The 16703-nt window shown below is 41.2% G+C and overlaps 1 protein-coding gene across 1 annotated transcript in view; it reads right to left on the reverse strand.

Moving 5' to 3' along the window:
* Positions 1-16703, reverse strand: part of LOC118120443 (ephrin type-A receptor 6) — a 155724-nt gene that overhangs the window by 11583 nt on the left and 127438 nt on the right. The window contains exons 8-11 of the mRNA XM_035175374.2: positions 15041-15149; positions 4777-4847; positions 1970-2095; positions 1267-1452 (exon numbers count right to left, since the gene is read on the reverse strand). Of these exons, the coding sequence (XP_035031265.2) occupies positions 1267-1452; positions 1970-2095; positions 4777-4847; positions 15041-15149 (492 nt within the window). The remainder of the gene's footprint in view (positions 1-1266; positions 1453-1969; positions 2096-4776; positions 4848-15040; positions 15150-16703) is intronic.

A 16703-nucleotide genomic window follows, 5' to 3' on the forward strand; every position in this document is an offset into this window, starting at 1 on the left:
AATCAAATCAATTATCTAAATTATAAAATAAATTTCACACTCTGCCATTTAGAGGAGAATCATTTGTTTGTAGGTTTATTGTTTTAACGAGATTACATTGATGTAAAAGCTAAAGACGATATAAAGGACCAGATACAGTACGTTGACGATGGAGTGAAGCCAGTGAGTTTGATAGAAGCTGTTACTCAGAAAATATCCTTCCAGCGTCTCAGTGGAGACATTCAGTCGACTCAAAATGTTTTTATTCTTTTACCACCAGACGTCTTTCCGGGGGGATGTCTGTTTTTTGTGGGAAGGTTGTTTGTTTTCTGAAGCGCTATTGAGATTGCAGACTATTAAGCTGCAGTTACAGCTATAATCAGCAGCTTCAATAATAATGAAGGTATCCGCTTTTAAAACCCCCTTATCAGTGGAATCCTTGTCAGTGGAGTGGGAGCTGAGAAGTGTCCTCTATCTGCATTTAGGGATGTGTTGAAAGTCTTCAGGGGACACATTTATATTCACAGTGATGTCTCACTTTATACACCCCCTGTAAAAACAACCATATGTTGCACCGGGTGAGCCCCGTGAAACAGAGCTCGTTAACAAATTCACACACACACACACACACACACACACACACACACACACACACACACACACACACACAACACACACACACACACACACACACACAGGTTACTTCTGGGGACATTACATTGACTTTCAGATTTACCCGAACTCAAACCGTAACTTTAATCAAAACCAAACTAATAAAGAATGTTGCGGATAATCACCATCATCACTACTACTATTAACTGGTGCTGATATCATTAATTACATCAATACATCTATCACTCTTATTATTTTCATTATGGAAACCAGTCGGTCAGAGCTTAAATATGATGGTTACGAAACCTCTCCCCTGCTCTCTTTTGGTCTGAAGGGAAAAGTGCACTTGACGTCACCAGAAAACAAAATTGTGGGGAATATTTATTTAGTCGCTATCTTTTTTTAAGGAGAGTTGCAAATGTGCTGCATCCCCCGATGTTTCCTTTGTCTCTGTGAGTCACTGGAGTCCTACATGCAAGACATGAACAGACACAGGAACAGAAAACGCAGGCGCCTGATGTACAAACAACTTGAAGTTAATTAAAACTCAGATTTGGAAAATGAAACACAAAAAATGTGTCGTGACATTGGGGTCATTGAGGTCCCACGCATCACAGACTGAACTTTGTCATTAACATATAAACAGTATTTGCTCATCTACATAGTGCCTCTTACTTTTGGTGACGACGCCCTCCAGCCTGATGATGTTGGGGTGGTCAAACTGGCCCATGATTGATGCCTCGCGCAAGAAGTCCCGCCTCTGACGGTCCACATAGCCTCCCTTCAGCGTCTTAATGGCCACAGCAATCTCCTTCTTCCCCGGCGTTCTCAGGCGGCCGCTGCACACCTCGCCAAACTCACCTGGAGTGCACGCACAGACACACACACGCACACACACACACAATTAGACTGTCACTCCAAACCATCACTATGTGGCAGCACATTTAGCCACCTGGGGGCAGTGTTGTCATCCCCAAACCAGCACTGTTGTTTCTGATTGGTTCATAACATTCTCTCTTTCACCTTCTAAAAAAAGCTCTGAATCTATTCTTGCACTTTCTTTTGTTCTCTCAAGCTGTTATAGCTTTAATATTCCTGCAGTCTGTGCAGAGAAGATGACAGTGAGACAGAGGGAAATGGAGAAAAGGGATCGTCTTTAGTGTGTACAATGGAGCAGAGGGGGTTCACAGCAATTACATGTGTGTAATGAAAATAGATCATCTCTTCTGGCACATTTAAAGTTGTTGTTATTCTAACCAACATAACTGATCCCTTTCTGCCCACAGGCAAGCAGCATGAATCTGTGAGGCACATGGAGGAGAAAGTAACTGTGTGTGTGTGTGTGTGTGTGTGTGTGTGTGTGTGTGTGTATATATACCGGCTCCGATCACCCTCTCGATGCGGATCCTGCACGGGTCGATCTCCTTGGTGAACTCATGGACGGCCTGAGTGGGGTCCTCGTATGTATCAGGGTCTACATAGGTCTTTAATCCTGGCACAGGGACTGGGGATATAGAAAGAGAATAACAGAGACAGTGGGTGAGAGTGTGTTGTTTCATTTATTTAAACCATAAGCAGAATAAAAGGGAAAATCAGCTCAGATGACCATTTTTTAAGGTCTCATCATTAATTAAAGGAGACTTAAAGGAGTTTTAAAGTTAAAACCTCTTCTGCTAATTCTAATAAACTGCTACATTTTTACTGCTACTACTCTAATTAAACAGTACAGAAGAACCACTGAAACGCCATGTTATCGCTCAAATTACATGCAGAGACCACAACCATAGTTTTAACCACAGCCAAGTCAATAGTACATAATATTTTTACATATTTAAGACTTGTTAGGTCCTGAAATTCAGACTTTTTAAGACCCTGGGAAACTCGGATAATGCATCAGCTCTTGCACCTGAGGATGCAATCCTGCATTTACCTCCGGGAATGTGGAACACTGACACACTTTGGTTTAGAAGAAACACATAGGATTAGAAATCTGTGTGAGGGTATATAGCTTTTAGACACTCAAAGTGCTTTACACTACAGTTCACTCTCAGCCACTCACACACACACATCAATACAGTGCTTCCACGTCACTCACACATCCCCGTCACGGCACAGCCATCAGGGGCAATTTGGGGTTCGTTGACCCGAGGACATCTTGTGGACTGGAAGAGCTGAGAATCGAACACCGGACGAGCTGCAGTGTCAAATCAACCAATAAACTAAAAGCTACAGTAAGATAATTGCAAAGGACACACCTCCCGCGAACCTAATAATGTTGTACCGCCTTAATGTGTTTTCTTCAGGGGTTGTACACGTGTACATAAGAACTTGGACTTCTTTGTGTAGAGAGGGCATGAAAAGCCAGTTTCCATAGTTTCCATTTTTACACTATATAATGAATAGTGTTAAATAACATCTTGTGTAAAATAAAAGTAAATGAAGGTATTAGGAATAAGATGGGTGGCTTCAGTAAAAGGCTACTTAAGCTCATCTAATAGGTCTGTGGGGAAACATCAGAGATAAACTCAGCTCCACTAAAAATCCCTACTGCCAAAAATATATGTGAAAAAAACAACAACACAAAAAGTGCTTTCTGTTGTCCGCATGATTTACAGCCAAACGACAGTTTAATGGGTTTGTTCTACTTTTTCTCAACAGTGTGTCACAGGGCATCACATAAAAACAGTGATTTGACCCCTGAGACAAATGGTTATGGACGTGTAGAGACACATTTCCCCACCGCTATTGATTATGAGCTGGGAGTCAATTAGACAAGTTAGCCCGTCTGAAGTTCAATATCTTCTCAGTAGTTGACCTGAATGTCTCTCTGAGAATCACACATGCTCCGGAGCAGAAACACCAGCAGCTTGTTCCCTCTCTGTCATTTGTTGAGCCAAGCAGGGTTTAGATCCTCAATAATGCAGATAATCCACCCTGCTGAAGTGTCCATGAGCAAGTCAGTGAAAAGGGGGGGGGGTAGGGACGCTGGGGGAGCATTAGACAAAAGCTGTGTTGTTTCTCCTTTAGGGATCAATACAGTATCACAAAACCTAAAACAGCATCAGTTTCAGTCTCTGATGCTGGAACCCAGAGGAGCCTGTTCCCCTCTCAGAGCATCTGCTCAACACTCAGCGCTGAGTCCAGAGACAGGACACGGGGGACAGACCAATACTTTTTAAACAAGAGGTGTGTGTTTCTGTATCTTAAATCCCAGTGAACTGTGTGGCAGCTAGTTAGCTACTCTCAAAAACTTATTTGATATTGTCTCTTACCTTTGCCCTGTCTGTTTCTGACTCTCTAGCCTCGATCCAATCGTCATCTTAAAAATATTCCTCATCTTTCTCTGTCCTCTGCCTCGACCCGCTCGACCTGACCCTCATTTCTCTATCCTCTCCGTTTCTCCTCTTGCAATTTTCGCCTCATTGTTCAGTTTTCTGTGCTCTTTGTTATTTTTTTTTCACCTTAGAGCTCCGATTTAAATCTGTGTTTTATTTTTACACCAGGGATGAAAGAATGGGCATTAAAAGACAAAAGACAGAAAATAGAGATAGACAATTATAATAGCCCAGTAGCAGACAGGTAAGGAAACCAAATAAATGAATAAATAAATAAATAATTGCATCACGGTTTAATGCCTCCACCGAGAGGCCAAGAAATTTCGTCAAAATCTCCCTTTTTAATAACATTATTGATAGAGCACTTTGCACACAAACTACAAAGGGCTACACAAGAAAACTGATGGTTATGAAGGCTTTTGGTTTGCAGAACATTATGATGTCAAAGGGAAGTTGACCTTTGACACTTTGGATAGAAAATGCCCAAATAAATAAATAGTGCATTGACTCTTGAGTTATGGCCAAAAACATAATTTGTGAGCGCGGAGTGATCTTGACCTTTGACCAGTGATGTATAATCAATTCATCTTGTAGTCCAAGTGAAAGTGAGTGCCAAATTTGAAGAATTTCCTCAAGTCATTATCACGTTCATGAGAGCGGGGCAGATGGAGAGATAATTGAAAACCATAACATAAAAGAGAATAGATAAAAACAAAACAGTTTTAGAGTTAAGGAGTGAAAGACAAATGAAGGAAAATGGTTGTATAAACAATTCTTGTTGATTCTTCTCATGTCTCCATCCCTGAAACTATCATGAGAAAAAGGAGAGACAAGGACTAATGTGACTCACCGTGTCCATTCTGATAACTGGTCCTCCTCTTCTCCTCCGAGGTCATCTTGGCCTTAAAGTACCACTGACACCTGGAAAACAGGTTGGATGACATATGAGTCAAAGGGATCGTCCTCAAATGTGCAATAATATGTTTTTGTGGCATATACTGCAAAAGAAGTCTGTAAATAAGGTTTCTACAAGGAAAGAATACAGGCCCCAGCGTGTGTGTGTGTGTGTGTGTGTGTTTGTGTGTTTGCAGGTAGGAGTTCAAAATAAAAGATTCATTGGGAACTTAGAGAAACTTCCACATGTCTTTTCACGCTTATGCACGAACACCTATACTGGAAGTTCATACGTGGTATTTTCGCAAACCTCACACTGAGTACGTGCTAAGATTTGAAATTTGAATAGTGGCACCTACAGTTCGATTCCATGAAGTGTTGTGTGACAGCTCTTAAAACGCTCACATGCTCAACAGGTGATAGTTAAAGAAAAATACAACAAAGAAGGTGGCAGAAAAAGAGACATCCGACATGGAGCAGATAGTGTGAGGAGAAAGAGAAAGAGGTAGAGTTATATCTCAGTGGCTAATTAGTCTCTTAAAAGTTACGATCCATGACATCTAACCATATAAGCAGTTCATGAAAGCTTTAACACCGAGCACCGAGCAGAATCAAACCACACAGGCAAAACTACAGCTCATAGCATTAACAATAAGGAAAGAAATAAACAATATAATAAGGATTAGAGATCAAGGGACCATATGATGAACCGACGACACTTCCAATATCGAGCAATTTTGATCAATAGGGTGAAAACCTTACAAAATGTAGAAATAAGAAAGACATGATGAGAGACTCGAGACGCAGAGACTCAAGATTGAAAAAATAAAAAGAATACAAATATCTGCGAGTGAAACTGAGGTGTCACACACGTAGAAAACACAGATGTCAAGAGCGCTTTTTGTGATAAGATGTTGATGTGTTGTAAACAAAAACACAGAATTACTAGATTACATCCTGTCTCTGCCTGCTGCACCTCAACGGAACCCCCCCGGGGGATTTGATGCTGTTGTGAACACGTATGAGCAGAGAATCTCCTGCTGCGTTGTTCATGTGTGAAAGGAGAACTCTAGAGATAGTCCGGACCAAATTCTCTGCAGATCCTCTGGAGGTCATATCTGTAAACCGGCTTATATGATTTATACAAAACCCATGTGAGCCATACACTTTATGTAAAATTTAACAACATATCTCCTCCTCCTCCCTCTCTGTCTCAGAAATGAAACTAAAATGTCCTGGAACACAGATCTGCATTAAAAGGTGAAACGAGAACGTTATTTTCCTCTTGTACACAGCATGTAAATGAAACACCTTCAATGTAACATTGAGGCAGTAATAAAAAACAGCAGTGTGTTAATCCAATAGCTTGAAGTCATTTTGATTAGAGTGAGATGTCTGAACTTCACAGGACTCACAGACCACTTTCATGATGATCCTGTAAACAGGCAGAACGAATTTCCTTCTCTACAGTCACAGCTCTGTGAATTCACTGCTGCTAAATGAAAATGTAAAGGTTGTTCTGCTGACTGGTTCATCAGCAGACTATTCTTTCTCAAACTATTTAAAGAATTGAGCAAATACAGGAATTGCGGAGATTAAGTTATCATTTAGATCCGTGGAGGCCAAGGCCACGGTGACACCAGAACATAATTACGAACATTAAGGCACAAAAAGAAAAAGAAAACACACGACTGGAACTATTTAATTCTCTCAGATTTATCTAAAGGTTCATCACAGTTAAACAAGAACTAATGTGAGGTTACAACTCAATCAGCTTCCATTGTGATTGTCTTTGAAAACTCCGCATGTATTATAGTGGAATACATTCTCAATGGCTCCAAACCTCACAACATCTGTAAATTAATTAAATAAATAACAACAATTTGCATGATCACATATTAGTTATGGTTAGAGGGAGAGTGTATTTTTATTTCAAATAGTTTTGCTGGAATCGCCCATTAAGTCAAACATCTGGCCTAATGTTCCAATAATGTCCTTCTGTCATTCAGACGTGGTTCGGCATTATCTAAATGTTTGGCAGTGGCTCATTTTAAACCATAAACTCTATATAAAGAACGGACGACGCGTCTCCACTTCCTCCCACGATCCAGAAATCAAGCCACATTAGCCTGGATACAAACACTGCCATCTTGTGCTGATGGTCAACCAATCACGAGACGGTCTCAGCTGTCAATCATGACCTTTCACGCCGTCTTTATAGCATCAAATTTAACTAAAACCAAACATGAACCCTTTAACAAACCTCAGTGTGATATGAAAACATCTCTGAGAAAAATCTCTTTGACGTGTATTTTGATTGTTTAGTTTGGTCCGTGTCCCATCCACTAACATGGAGGTGGCAGTGTTTATTACCTACACTTTATGGGCGATCAAGATGCTTTTGCTTCACTTTTGGGGAGCTGTCATGTCGTCCATCTTTATATATGATTCAAACACAGAGTGGAAGTTTAAAAAAAGAATCCTGCAACGCTCACAGAGTATTTGTCGCCTGGTGCCCGAGGGGGCGGAGGTGTCGCTGCAAGAGAGGAGCCGTGAGACGGAGAATAATGAAGAAGAAAAACAGGTGCTCTGAGTTCTTGTACACAGGAGGAATCAATGGTGAATTTAAAATCGCATCTTTTCGTAATTAATGACCGTGTTTATGAATGATTACTCCTACATCTCCCTGGTGGACCCCGTAATACATTCACCCAATATTAAATCATTTATTAGATCGAGTGGAGAATATCATGCTGCTGTTGAAAATGACAAAACTTCAGGTTGTGAGTTTTGTAGTGAGTTCGTAAACACACCTTTTTTTTGTTTCCTCAACAACTTAAAAGCAGCTCATTTACACCAGCAATGATAATCAAGTGAGAAATTAGTGCTCTTCAAATAACCATGGTTTTAACACCCAAACATCACAGTGTTTAATTCCCTCCGCCGAGGAGAGTTAGTAAGTTAGTTTGTCTGTTAGTTAGCAGGGTTACGCAAAAACTACTGGACAGATGACTATGAAACTTGGTGGAAGGATGTGGTATAAGGTCAGGAAAATTACATTTTGTTGTGAATCCGGATCGGAGGGAAGATTCAGGGATTTCTTTTCTATTTCTGTCACATTGTGAGACAGAGCATTTTTCCACATTTTTGTTGATTTCTCAGAGAATAATTCATATTTAGGGATTATATTCATGAGTGTATGCAATTTGCTCCAAAACCTGCATCAAGTGAATTCAAATGTGGTCAGAAGGGGACTGTTGGGCCTTGGCGGAGGTCTGAACTCAACTGGGTGCCACTGTAGTTCAGAATAAAGCTGTGCTCAACGCTGCTACCCTGACAGCCCGCCGTCCTGACGTTTATGGGCGAGCAAAGCTTCCGTTTATTCCAACACGAGATGACGCGTTAAACCTCCGACACATCTACATAATAAAGAGCATGTCTGAGAAAGTGAAGAGTGGCAGCAAGTAGAAGAGCAGAGCCCAGAGGCTTGACCCAAACCCCCAACTTGCCAGAGCAGAGACAGAAACAGAGATCTCTCGTAGTCACACTGTCACTTCAGAGGAAAATCCTCTCTTCACTGTCAATGCTCCAGACAAGCACGTCTCTCCTACCCCCACAGCCCTGGGCCCCCACGCCACTGTGGACTGGATGCGAGATACTGTCTCCCTCCTTGAGAGCTGAGGAGCTGAGGAGCTGAGGGACAGAGGTCTCCAACTGTACGACCCACAGGACAAGACAGTATGGCCATACATGTATTTAGTTTGGATCTGGGATATCTCATCTTATCTTTTTGTAAATATGGATTTGAATTTTTTATCTTTATATCTCCCTTTATTAATCAATCAAATAATATTTGTATTTACCTATATAATATAAGTTAGTGCAGTTAAAAGTGCTTCATAATTGACTGATGGGTGAAGAATAAGATAAAACTAATTAAATGCAGACAATCGACCATGGAATAGATTATAAAAGGTAAAATATTAATAAATAGAAGAATAAAGTCAAACTAATTGGAAACAAATAAAATGGAACAATACAATTAACAGACAGGTAAAAGTAGATGCAATAAAATGATTAGAGTGAAGAGTGAAGTGAAGGTAAACTTTTGTTTCTCCAACTCTCAATATCCTGACACATCAACAGGAGAAACATTAATATTCTGTGAATCTATCTTAATTTAAAATTCGGTGATGACAGAGAGTAAATCCACAGAGACACCGTAAAATCATAAAGCAATTTCCAACAATGTCACTACTATAGTCCCCACTGAACCTAAGCTGCAACTACTGCACTGAATTATAATTATGACGACACAGTACATTACTTGTTCCTTTCAATGATGCAACCTCACATAAAATATCTGAATAACAAAAAGGACAAACTGTCTGAATCGTAAAGCAGATAAACAAAAACACAACATAACAAAATGTCACATTTTCTATCTGACTATTTTGAATGAACAGCATCAGTCCTGTTATAAACCTATGAGAGTACATCACTAGTGGTACAGTACAAAGGGGTAACTTCCAGTATAAATAGACAATTTGCTCACTCTAATTTAATTTTAGCTTTTTTATTGTATTATTTACTGTATCATTGAGTCTAAGTGCCTGTCGCTTCTGCTAAACCCACAGCGAACCTCAAGTCAAGTACTCCTGGGAATTACACTCACAGACTACTTTAACAGGAACACCATACTAATACTGGGCTGGGTCTCCCTTTGCTCTCAGAACACATCCATGCTATGAAGCCCCCCGATCCACCACGTCCCAAAGGTGTTCTATTACCCTGTGACTGGGGAGGACACGGACGTATGCTCAACTCATTGTCATGTTCCTGAAACCAGTGGGAGACGACTTCTGCTGTGTGACACGGAGCAGTGTCCTGCTGTTAGAAGATGGGTAAAGTGTGGCCATAAGCCGTCACCACCGGGCTGGACTGTTGACACTTGGCAGGTTGGGTCCATGGATTCAAGGTGATCTTGACATTTGCCCGCCTCTCAGTCCGTCCAATTGGAAAGTGTTAAATGATACTTGACGCTTCTTCTGTGCACTCCTGCAAAATATCGAAGTGTTGTAACCATCTACAGCCGGGTATGCACTGTGCAGTTTTAGAAATATTATTGTTAAACTCTAACTTACACTGTACAAGCTGATGGGAAAGCCAAAGCTTGTAATTTATATGTAATCCCACGTCAAGCCAATAGGAGCATTAAGCTGAAGATTCAATATGTTGGCGACTTGTCTTTTGTGTTTTAGGATATAACTTTATATTTATTGGAACTTTCAATGTTCAAAATGTGACTGAACATCTGCTTTATAACATAATAACGTGTCTGACTCTCCTATATCATACTTGTGGTGAGCTTCTTAGAACAACATTGACCCACTCTCACTGTATAAATGGGGAACATGTCGGCTCGAGCACACATCACACATCACACAGCCACAGAGCCACATTATCATTCATCTGGGGAACTTGCCGCGGCTCTTCTTCTGTGGACCTGTGATCGTCTCAGTGTTGTCTGTCTTTTCATAAAACCCCAGACTGACTCACGATGTTGAGATCAGTGCTCAATGGGGGCCTCGCCATCTGCTGTAGTTATTCTTTATGACTCCGGGTGTGCGTTCGCGCTCGTTGTCGTGCTGCAGAACGAATTTTGGACTGATCAGACGGATGTGTGAGTTCATCACCAGGAGCAGCACCTTTTACATTATACACTGCAATGTGATCCCTTCATTATATTAAATATGGCTTTAGGATATATTAGACGTTTCAGAGTTTTTGTTTTCTGCATTCTCTGAGTTTAATCAGCGTCCATTCAACATTCCTTTCTTCAAAAAAAATTTAAACTTTATGTAAAGGTGCAGCCTCATGTAACCGTCCCAATCATTAAACAGCAGCCTGGTTATTACATCCTGATAAAGTGTCTCAATGATGAGATGATACAGGCTGCCGTCGGATAAGTTGGGACAGAGAATGCCAACTAAGTGTGTCTGTAAACGGTTGCTTGCATGAGTGTGTGTTGGCCGCTGTGATCAACATGTGAGCTTCCTTCGTTTTTGAAGACTTAACACCACCCAGGTTGCCAGATTAAAGCAGGTGTCAGAGGGCTACGAGCCGCAGGTTGCCAGATCGGGCCTCGGCTAAAGGCAAAGTCTGCGGGATCCCCCGGACGCTGACAGACAGAGCAGATAACATGGCGAGCGACACTGGCAAGAGAGGACGAGACGGGGGATTTAGAAAGCTACTGTTGACCTCCGCTGATGGGGTCAAGCTGTTCATTAAAGAAATGGTGGCATGTGCCTTTATCAGCCTTTTCCAGTCCCATCCTCTGATCCCCTTTATCCGCCTATCCTTCTGTCTCGCTGGCTTTCATGTTGAAAAGAGGCTGCGTACACACACACACACACACACACACACACACACACACACACACACACACACACACACACACACACACACACACACACACACACACACACACACACACACACACACACACACACACACACACAAAGGCAGTTATCACACACAGAGACCTTGGCTTCTTCCGCTGCTCTCAGGGCTTTTGAGCATTGTTTCAGCGCATGTTCACACACACGCACACACCGCACATCACACGATTAGGAAGGACAGCGAGAGTCCCTCCTACACGGGGCAGAGGGATTGCAGATTTGACAGGTGGTGATAAAGTCAAAAAACACTTCAACTCCTGCTTTGGCTGCTCTTAACTGGATTCAGGTTTAAAAAAAAAAAAGGGGCTGATCGCGAAAAGCCTGAAGGGCTTGATGTAGCTCTTATGCTATCTTATAAATACATTAGGAGCAGAGACCTCGTACACATCCTGAGATTGCGTCATAACAATAAGAAATATACTCTAAATCCCTTTTAGCTTTCTGTTCAGCTACCTTTGACATAACAATCACACCAACAATATGGCCTTCAGCGGGAAGTGGTGCACCTCGTCTGATACAACACTGACCTCATACCTGCCAAGTTCAACGTTCACCTGTGGACGTTCTATGGAAACCAGCACAGTGGATTTCTGCGATGAGCTTTAAACTTCAGTTTACAAAGGATGCCAGATGCTGCCTGCAGAAAAACCGAGGTTCGAGTTCATGAAAAAGCATATTTGTGATCATTAAATCAGTGCATTATGCAACCAGCACCTTATGTGGTATCATTCTTGCTCTGCACTGAGAGCTCAATAAGTGCAAACCAGTTACTATATAATGCTCAGGAATGTGTATATGTTTATACAGTTCACTCTCCACCTGGGAAAAGGAATATATTACTTATTTATACATTTGTATTAATTCAGATATGTGTATCTTCTGTTGTCCAAGTTGTAAAGTAGACAATGCTCAACGCTAGAAAACACTCGTGGCGCTAGTGGATTAACTATTGTAGCTGCAAAGTTTATTTAGCTGTTTTCTAATGTTACCATGATGTTAAATTGTTTGCACATGAGCATCAGTTACTGGAGGCTCCTCATATCAAAAGTCAATTCTTCAGTGAATCCATTTCCATCCTGTGAACTTGCTGATGCATAGTTCATGACCTTTAGTACGTTTATTCCAATGTTGAACATTTTTAATTAACCTATAGCCGTAACGCTGTTTTACACTCTTAAATTCATTCATATACTTGTCTATGTCTAAAGAGTTATAAAATGTATACTAGTCACATTATTCTCTACAGTTAAACACGGCCCTGTGTATCGCTGTGGGGGAAAAAAATAAAATTGAAAAGCATGTGTATTAGGTGAAGCAGTCCATGGTTTTGTGATTTTTCTGTCTGTGCTTTTGAGCACTTCTATATATTTTTTATTCAGCATCTTCATGGTGAAATGTCAAATAATTTTGTTTTCAAACTTCGCACTTCTAAAATAAAGTCGAATCTGTTCTTGCCCCCCCCCCCGTGTTGTAATTCTGTGTGGATTAAACTGAGATCCTGCTGGTCGGTCAGAAAACTAAAGGAGAAATGCTGCTTAATAATCTGAAATTTACTCCTTTGATTGAACCTGAGGTCTCATGTCTATTATCTTAGATTCAGATTTAAGCTTCAGTTCAAACATCAGCAAGGTGACGAAAATATCCTTTTTTCACCTTAGAAATATTACAAAAGTATAAATGTATAAATCAAAAAGATGCTGAGAAACTGATTCATGCATTTGTTTACAGTCAAACTGCTTGTTATTACCAAGTAGTTTTAATAATGTTTTATTTTTACTTTTATTTTTATTTTATGTACTTTTTAATCTTTATCGTGAAGCACCATGTGACGCAATTCTTGTGTGAAAGGTGCTATACAAATAAAGTTTATTATTATTATTATTATTAACCCAGCAGGAGATCCTCCGCAGGATTCATCGCGAGTGAGAGGGCGTGTTGATGGAGTTTCAAACCCACGACAGAAGCGGAAAAAACAAGAACAAGAAGAAAACAAATATCTCAGGATGAAAATGCTGAGCGACATAGAGACAGAGATATCAAGAGACATTGTGGTGCCGATGCGACAGTTTGCTGCGCCCCCCCTCACCTGAATCCTCTGGAGGATTTGTTGCTGTTGTGAAAACATCTGAGCACAGAACCTGCCGCTGGATAAACTCTCTGTAGAAAGTCCGGACCCAATTCTCTGGAGTTCCTCCGGAGGACATGTCTGAGAACTACTATGTTTTTTGTGGTATCCCGAGTCTAAAGGCATCTGTTGTTGTGTGAGTGCCTCGGAGAAAATAATGAACAGCTACAATCAGCCGAGGAATTAGAGGCTTAACTTAATGCAACTGTGCTTTTGTAAAATATGAGCCGACATGTCCTCTGTGCAAACAGCTTATTATGGCCAATTGTTTCTTAATTCATTAAGTTAATCTTAAGACTATTTATTGTTTTATATTTTTAAATTGTCTTTTGAGTGTGAATTTTATGTCTTTAATGTCTCATGGAAATTCTTAATTGCTTTGTGTCTTTCTGGTGCTCGCCTTGCTGATAACTATGTCCATGTTTTGGGGTGGATGAATGAGTTGACAAAGCACAGACACACAGGAGACCTGTGCTTGCATCATTTATGAAATCGATAGTAAACATTTATTTAATCCATGACTTTTCCTCAACCTCATTTTTATTATTGTAACCATGACAACCAAGACAATCCCAGACGTTAAGTACTCATTTGAACCCAAACCACCATCACCATCTGATGACTAACCAGGTAGTCTTTGAGCCTAAAACTAACCAAACCAACTAAAACTATGCACACCATTAAATGTGAAATTATAGTATGATAGTCCGATAGAGTGCCAGATACAAACAGACACTTTTCACTGGAAAGACTTTATCTATTGGTTCAGCACAGGTGTAGAGGGGCCAGATCATTTGCTGCAAATGGAACAAGCGAAGGAGAAGTTATCCGCTTCTGAAGATAAAATTTTGTTGCACAAGAAAGTGAAATGCTCCAAATCTGTACAGCCTAAATCTCACTCTATTTACAGTTGGAGTTGGTCTTGTTCACACAAAACAGGAATTGCAGTTACATCTTGGGGGCATTTAGACTTTCTGACACAAAGCACTGGTATAAATAATGAAATTAACCACCGGGACAGAGGCAGTGTTGTTATCAGGAACACCCGGGCCTCTCCTACAGAGAGAAGTCTAAATATCTGCTGTGAAGAAGGTCGATCTAGACCCTGCACCTTCACATATGTGTAGGTCATTCTGGCTGATTCTCTGGTTGAAGGTGGCTGAGCTCAGACTGAAATGAAGCCAGACTAAGCCTGCAAGAGTTTTACACCTCACCTCTGTTCTTCTCTATAATCTGAAACATGCACACACGGCAAGATCTGAAAATAACGACACATCACACACTACAGGATATTGTTAAGACTTTCAGGTCTATCAGTTTGTGAGGTTTGAGACTTTATCTGCAAACTCTTCACATTATGATCTGGGCTGAACTTTGCTTCTGACCAAGGTCCCACATCGGATTTGAAGTTTGATTGTCAGGAGGGGTGAGTCAGGGATAAATTGGCCCGAACACTCCTGTAGTCTGAGTCTTAAGGTTAACACAACTCCTCAAACTGCTACAACTTCAAAAATTCAAGAGAGTGAGTGAAATAGACATAAATCAAAACTGGACTGTCAGGAAGTTCACAGTTCAAACTCATACCAAACAAGTTGAATACTTGTGTTGCACAAGATTGAAAAAAACGGTCTTACCTTCCAGTGATGAGGAGGAAGAGGGTGAGGATGACGAGGAGGGTAAATCCACCCACCGCTGCTGTGACGATGACCAACACCTGGCCTTGATCCGAGGCGATGTCTGATGCTGACGGAGGCGGAGGCGGAGGGTGGCGTGAAAAGGGAGAAGAGTAAAAATTACATTAAGTGTGAGAAGTTGAATGTCAGGAGCACGTAAGGATAATAAAAGCAGTGAGGGAAGAAAAGAGGGAAATGACATGGGAGGCAGGGAACCCGAGAAGAAAGAGAACATTTTTAATTCAACATCTAAAATATTCCTCTCCGTCAGTGCGCCATAGAGACCATATACGCTCTCTTGATGGAAAGATGTTTGATCAGCTCTTTGTCATGCTAAAACCCCTCCGTCAGCTTCATACCAGAGCGATTCGTACGCCTGCTTCTGTTTAATTAATATTATTCATTCATGAAATTGTGATTTAGTCCATGATCATTTGGTTAAATTGGTCCCATTTGATATTCATGATTTTCCCTTTTCTGGGTCTCGTCACAAGGCTAACGAATCCCAGATAATTGAAAGATGATTGCCATTACCAAATGTATTTCTATAATACTGTGCGCTTAATGAATATGAATTGAGGATCAGGGCGCGTGGTCGCCGGCCCAATGAGTGAGGCCTGCGTGCTTTTATATTGTACGGAACGTGGGGGTGTGTGAGTGGTAAGTCAGGAGCTTATGTGCACGGGCGGTGTCAAGAGTGTGTGTGTGTGTTGGTAGATAAAGGTAATTACAGATCACTCAGCAGGAGGGTGAGTGAAAGTGGCGGTGACCAGATTACACAAGACATTTCTCCCAGCCATCAACTTCACGCACTCACACAGATCACTAATGAAGCAGATGTGTTGGATTGAAGCTGTTGTAATGTGGTGAGCGCCTGTGTGTGTGTGTGTTTGTGTGTTTGTGTGAGGACAGAGATAGCACGGTGACAGAGGACAGGATGGAGAATGCAAAGTGAGGGATGAGGAAGTGACAGACTGACGGATGGATGGAACGCGTGAGACTGACTGACTGACTGACTGACAGGTGGCCCGGACAGACTGACGGAGCGGGAGCGAGCGACAGGGGCCAAATCAGCTTTCTCTCTCTCAGATAAAAGGGCCGGGCCGGTACAAAGGCTTGGCCGAGCACTGTCTGATCCGCGGATAAAGCAAAGCTCTGCAGCTTTGGAAGGGAGAGGGCCACTGTGAAGCCAAAAAATCACCCTTCAACAATACCTGACCTGACATAAAAGGGCAGCTGGACCTTTGTATTTTATGACTACACTTGCAATAAAGCTACTACTCACACACACAGTAAAAAAAACATGAAGGTTGTATAGTCACACTCTCCTGTTGATTGTTTTCAATGCTTTGATTGTCATTGCTACTGATATGTTTTCCTTTCAGGGGTTTGGGGTTTGTTTATGGAAACCATATGAAATTCACTGTAGAGATTCATCCTTGCCAAAGATGAGCTCATTCAGTTAAAACGAACATGTTTTGACCATTAGCAGGTTGGTAATTATGATCTGAGGATTTTCCAGTGTAGGTTTACATGCTATAATAATGAAAATATCCATTATTTGTCTCATACTGTACATTGCTGCCATTTCAGGCCCCTGGAGAGGGACTCCCATTGATGAAGA

The sequence above is a fragment of the Hippoglossus stenolepis genome, chromosome 13 (genome assembly GCF_022539355.2).
Source record: "Hippoglossus stenolepis isolate QCI-W04-F060 chromosome 13, HSTE1.2, whole genome shotgun sequence".
Taxonomy (NCBI): domain Eukaryota; kingdom Metazoa; phylum Chordata; class Actinopteri; order Pleuronectiformes; family Pleuronectidae; genus Hippoglossus; species Hippoglossus stenolepis.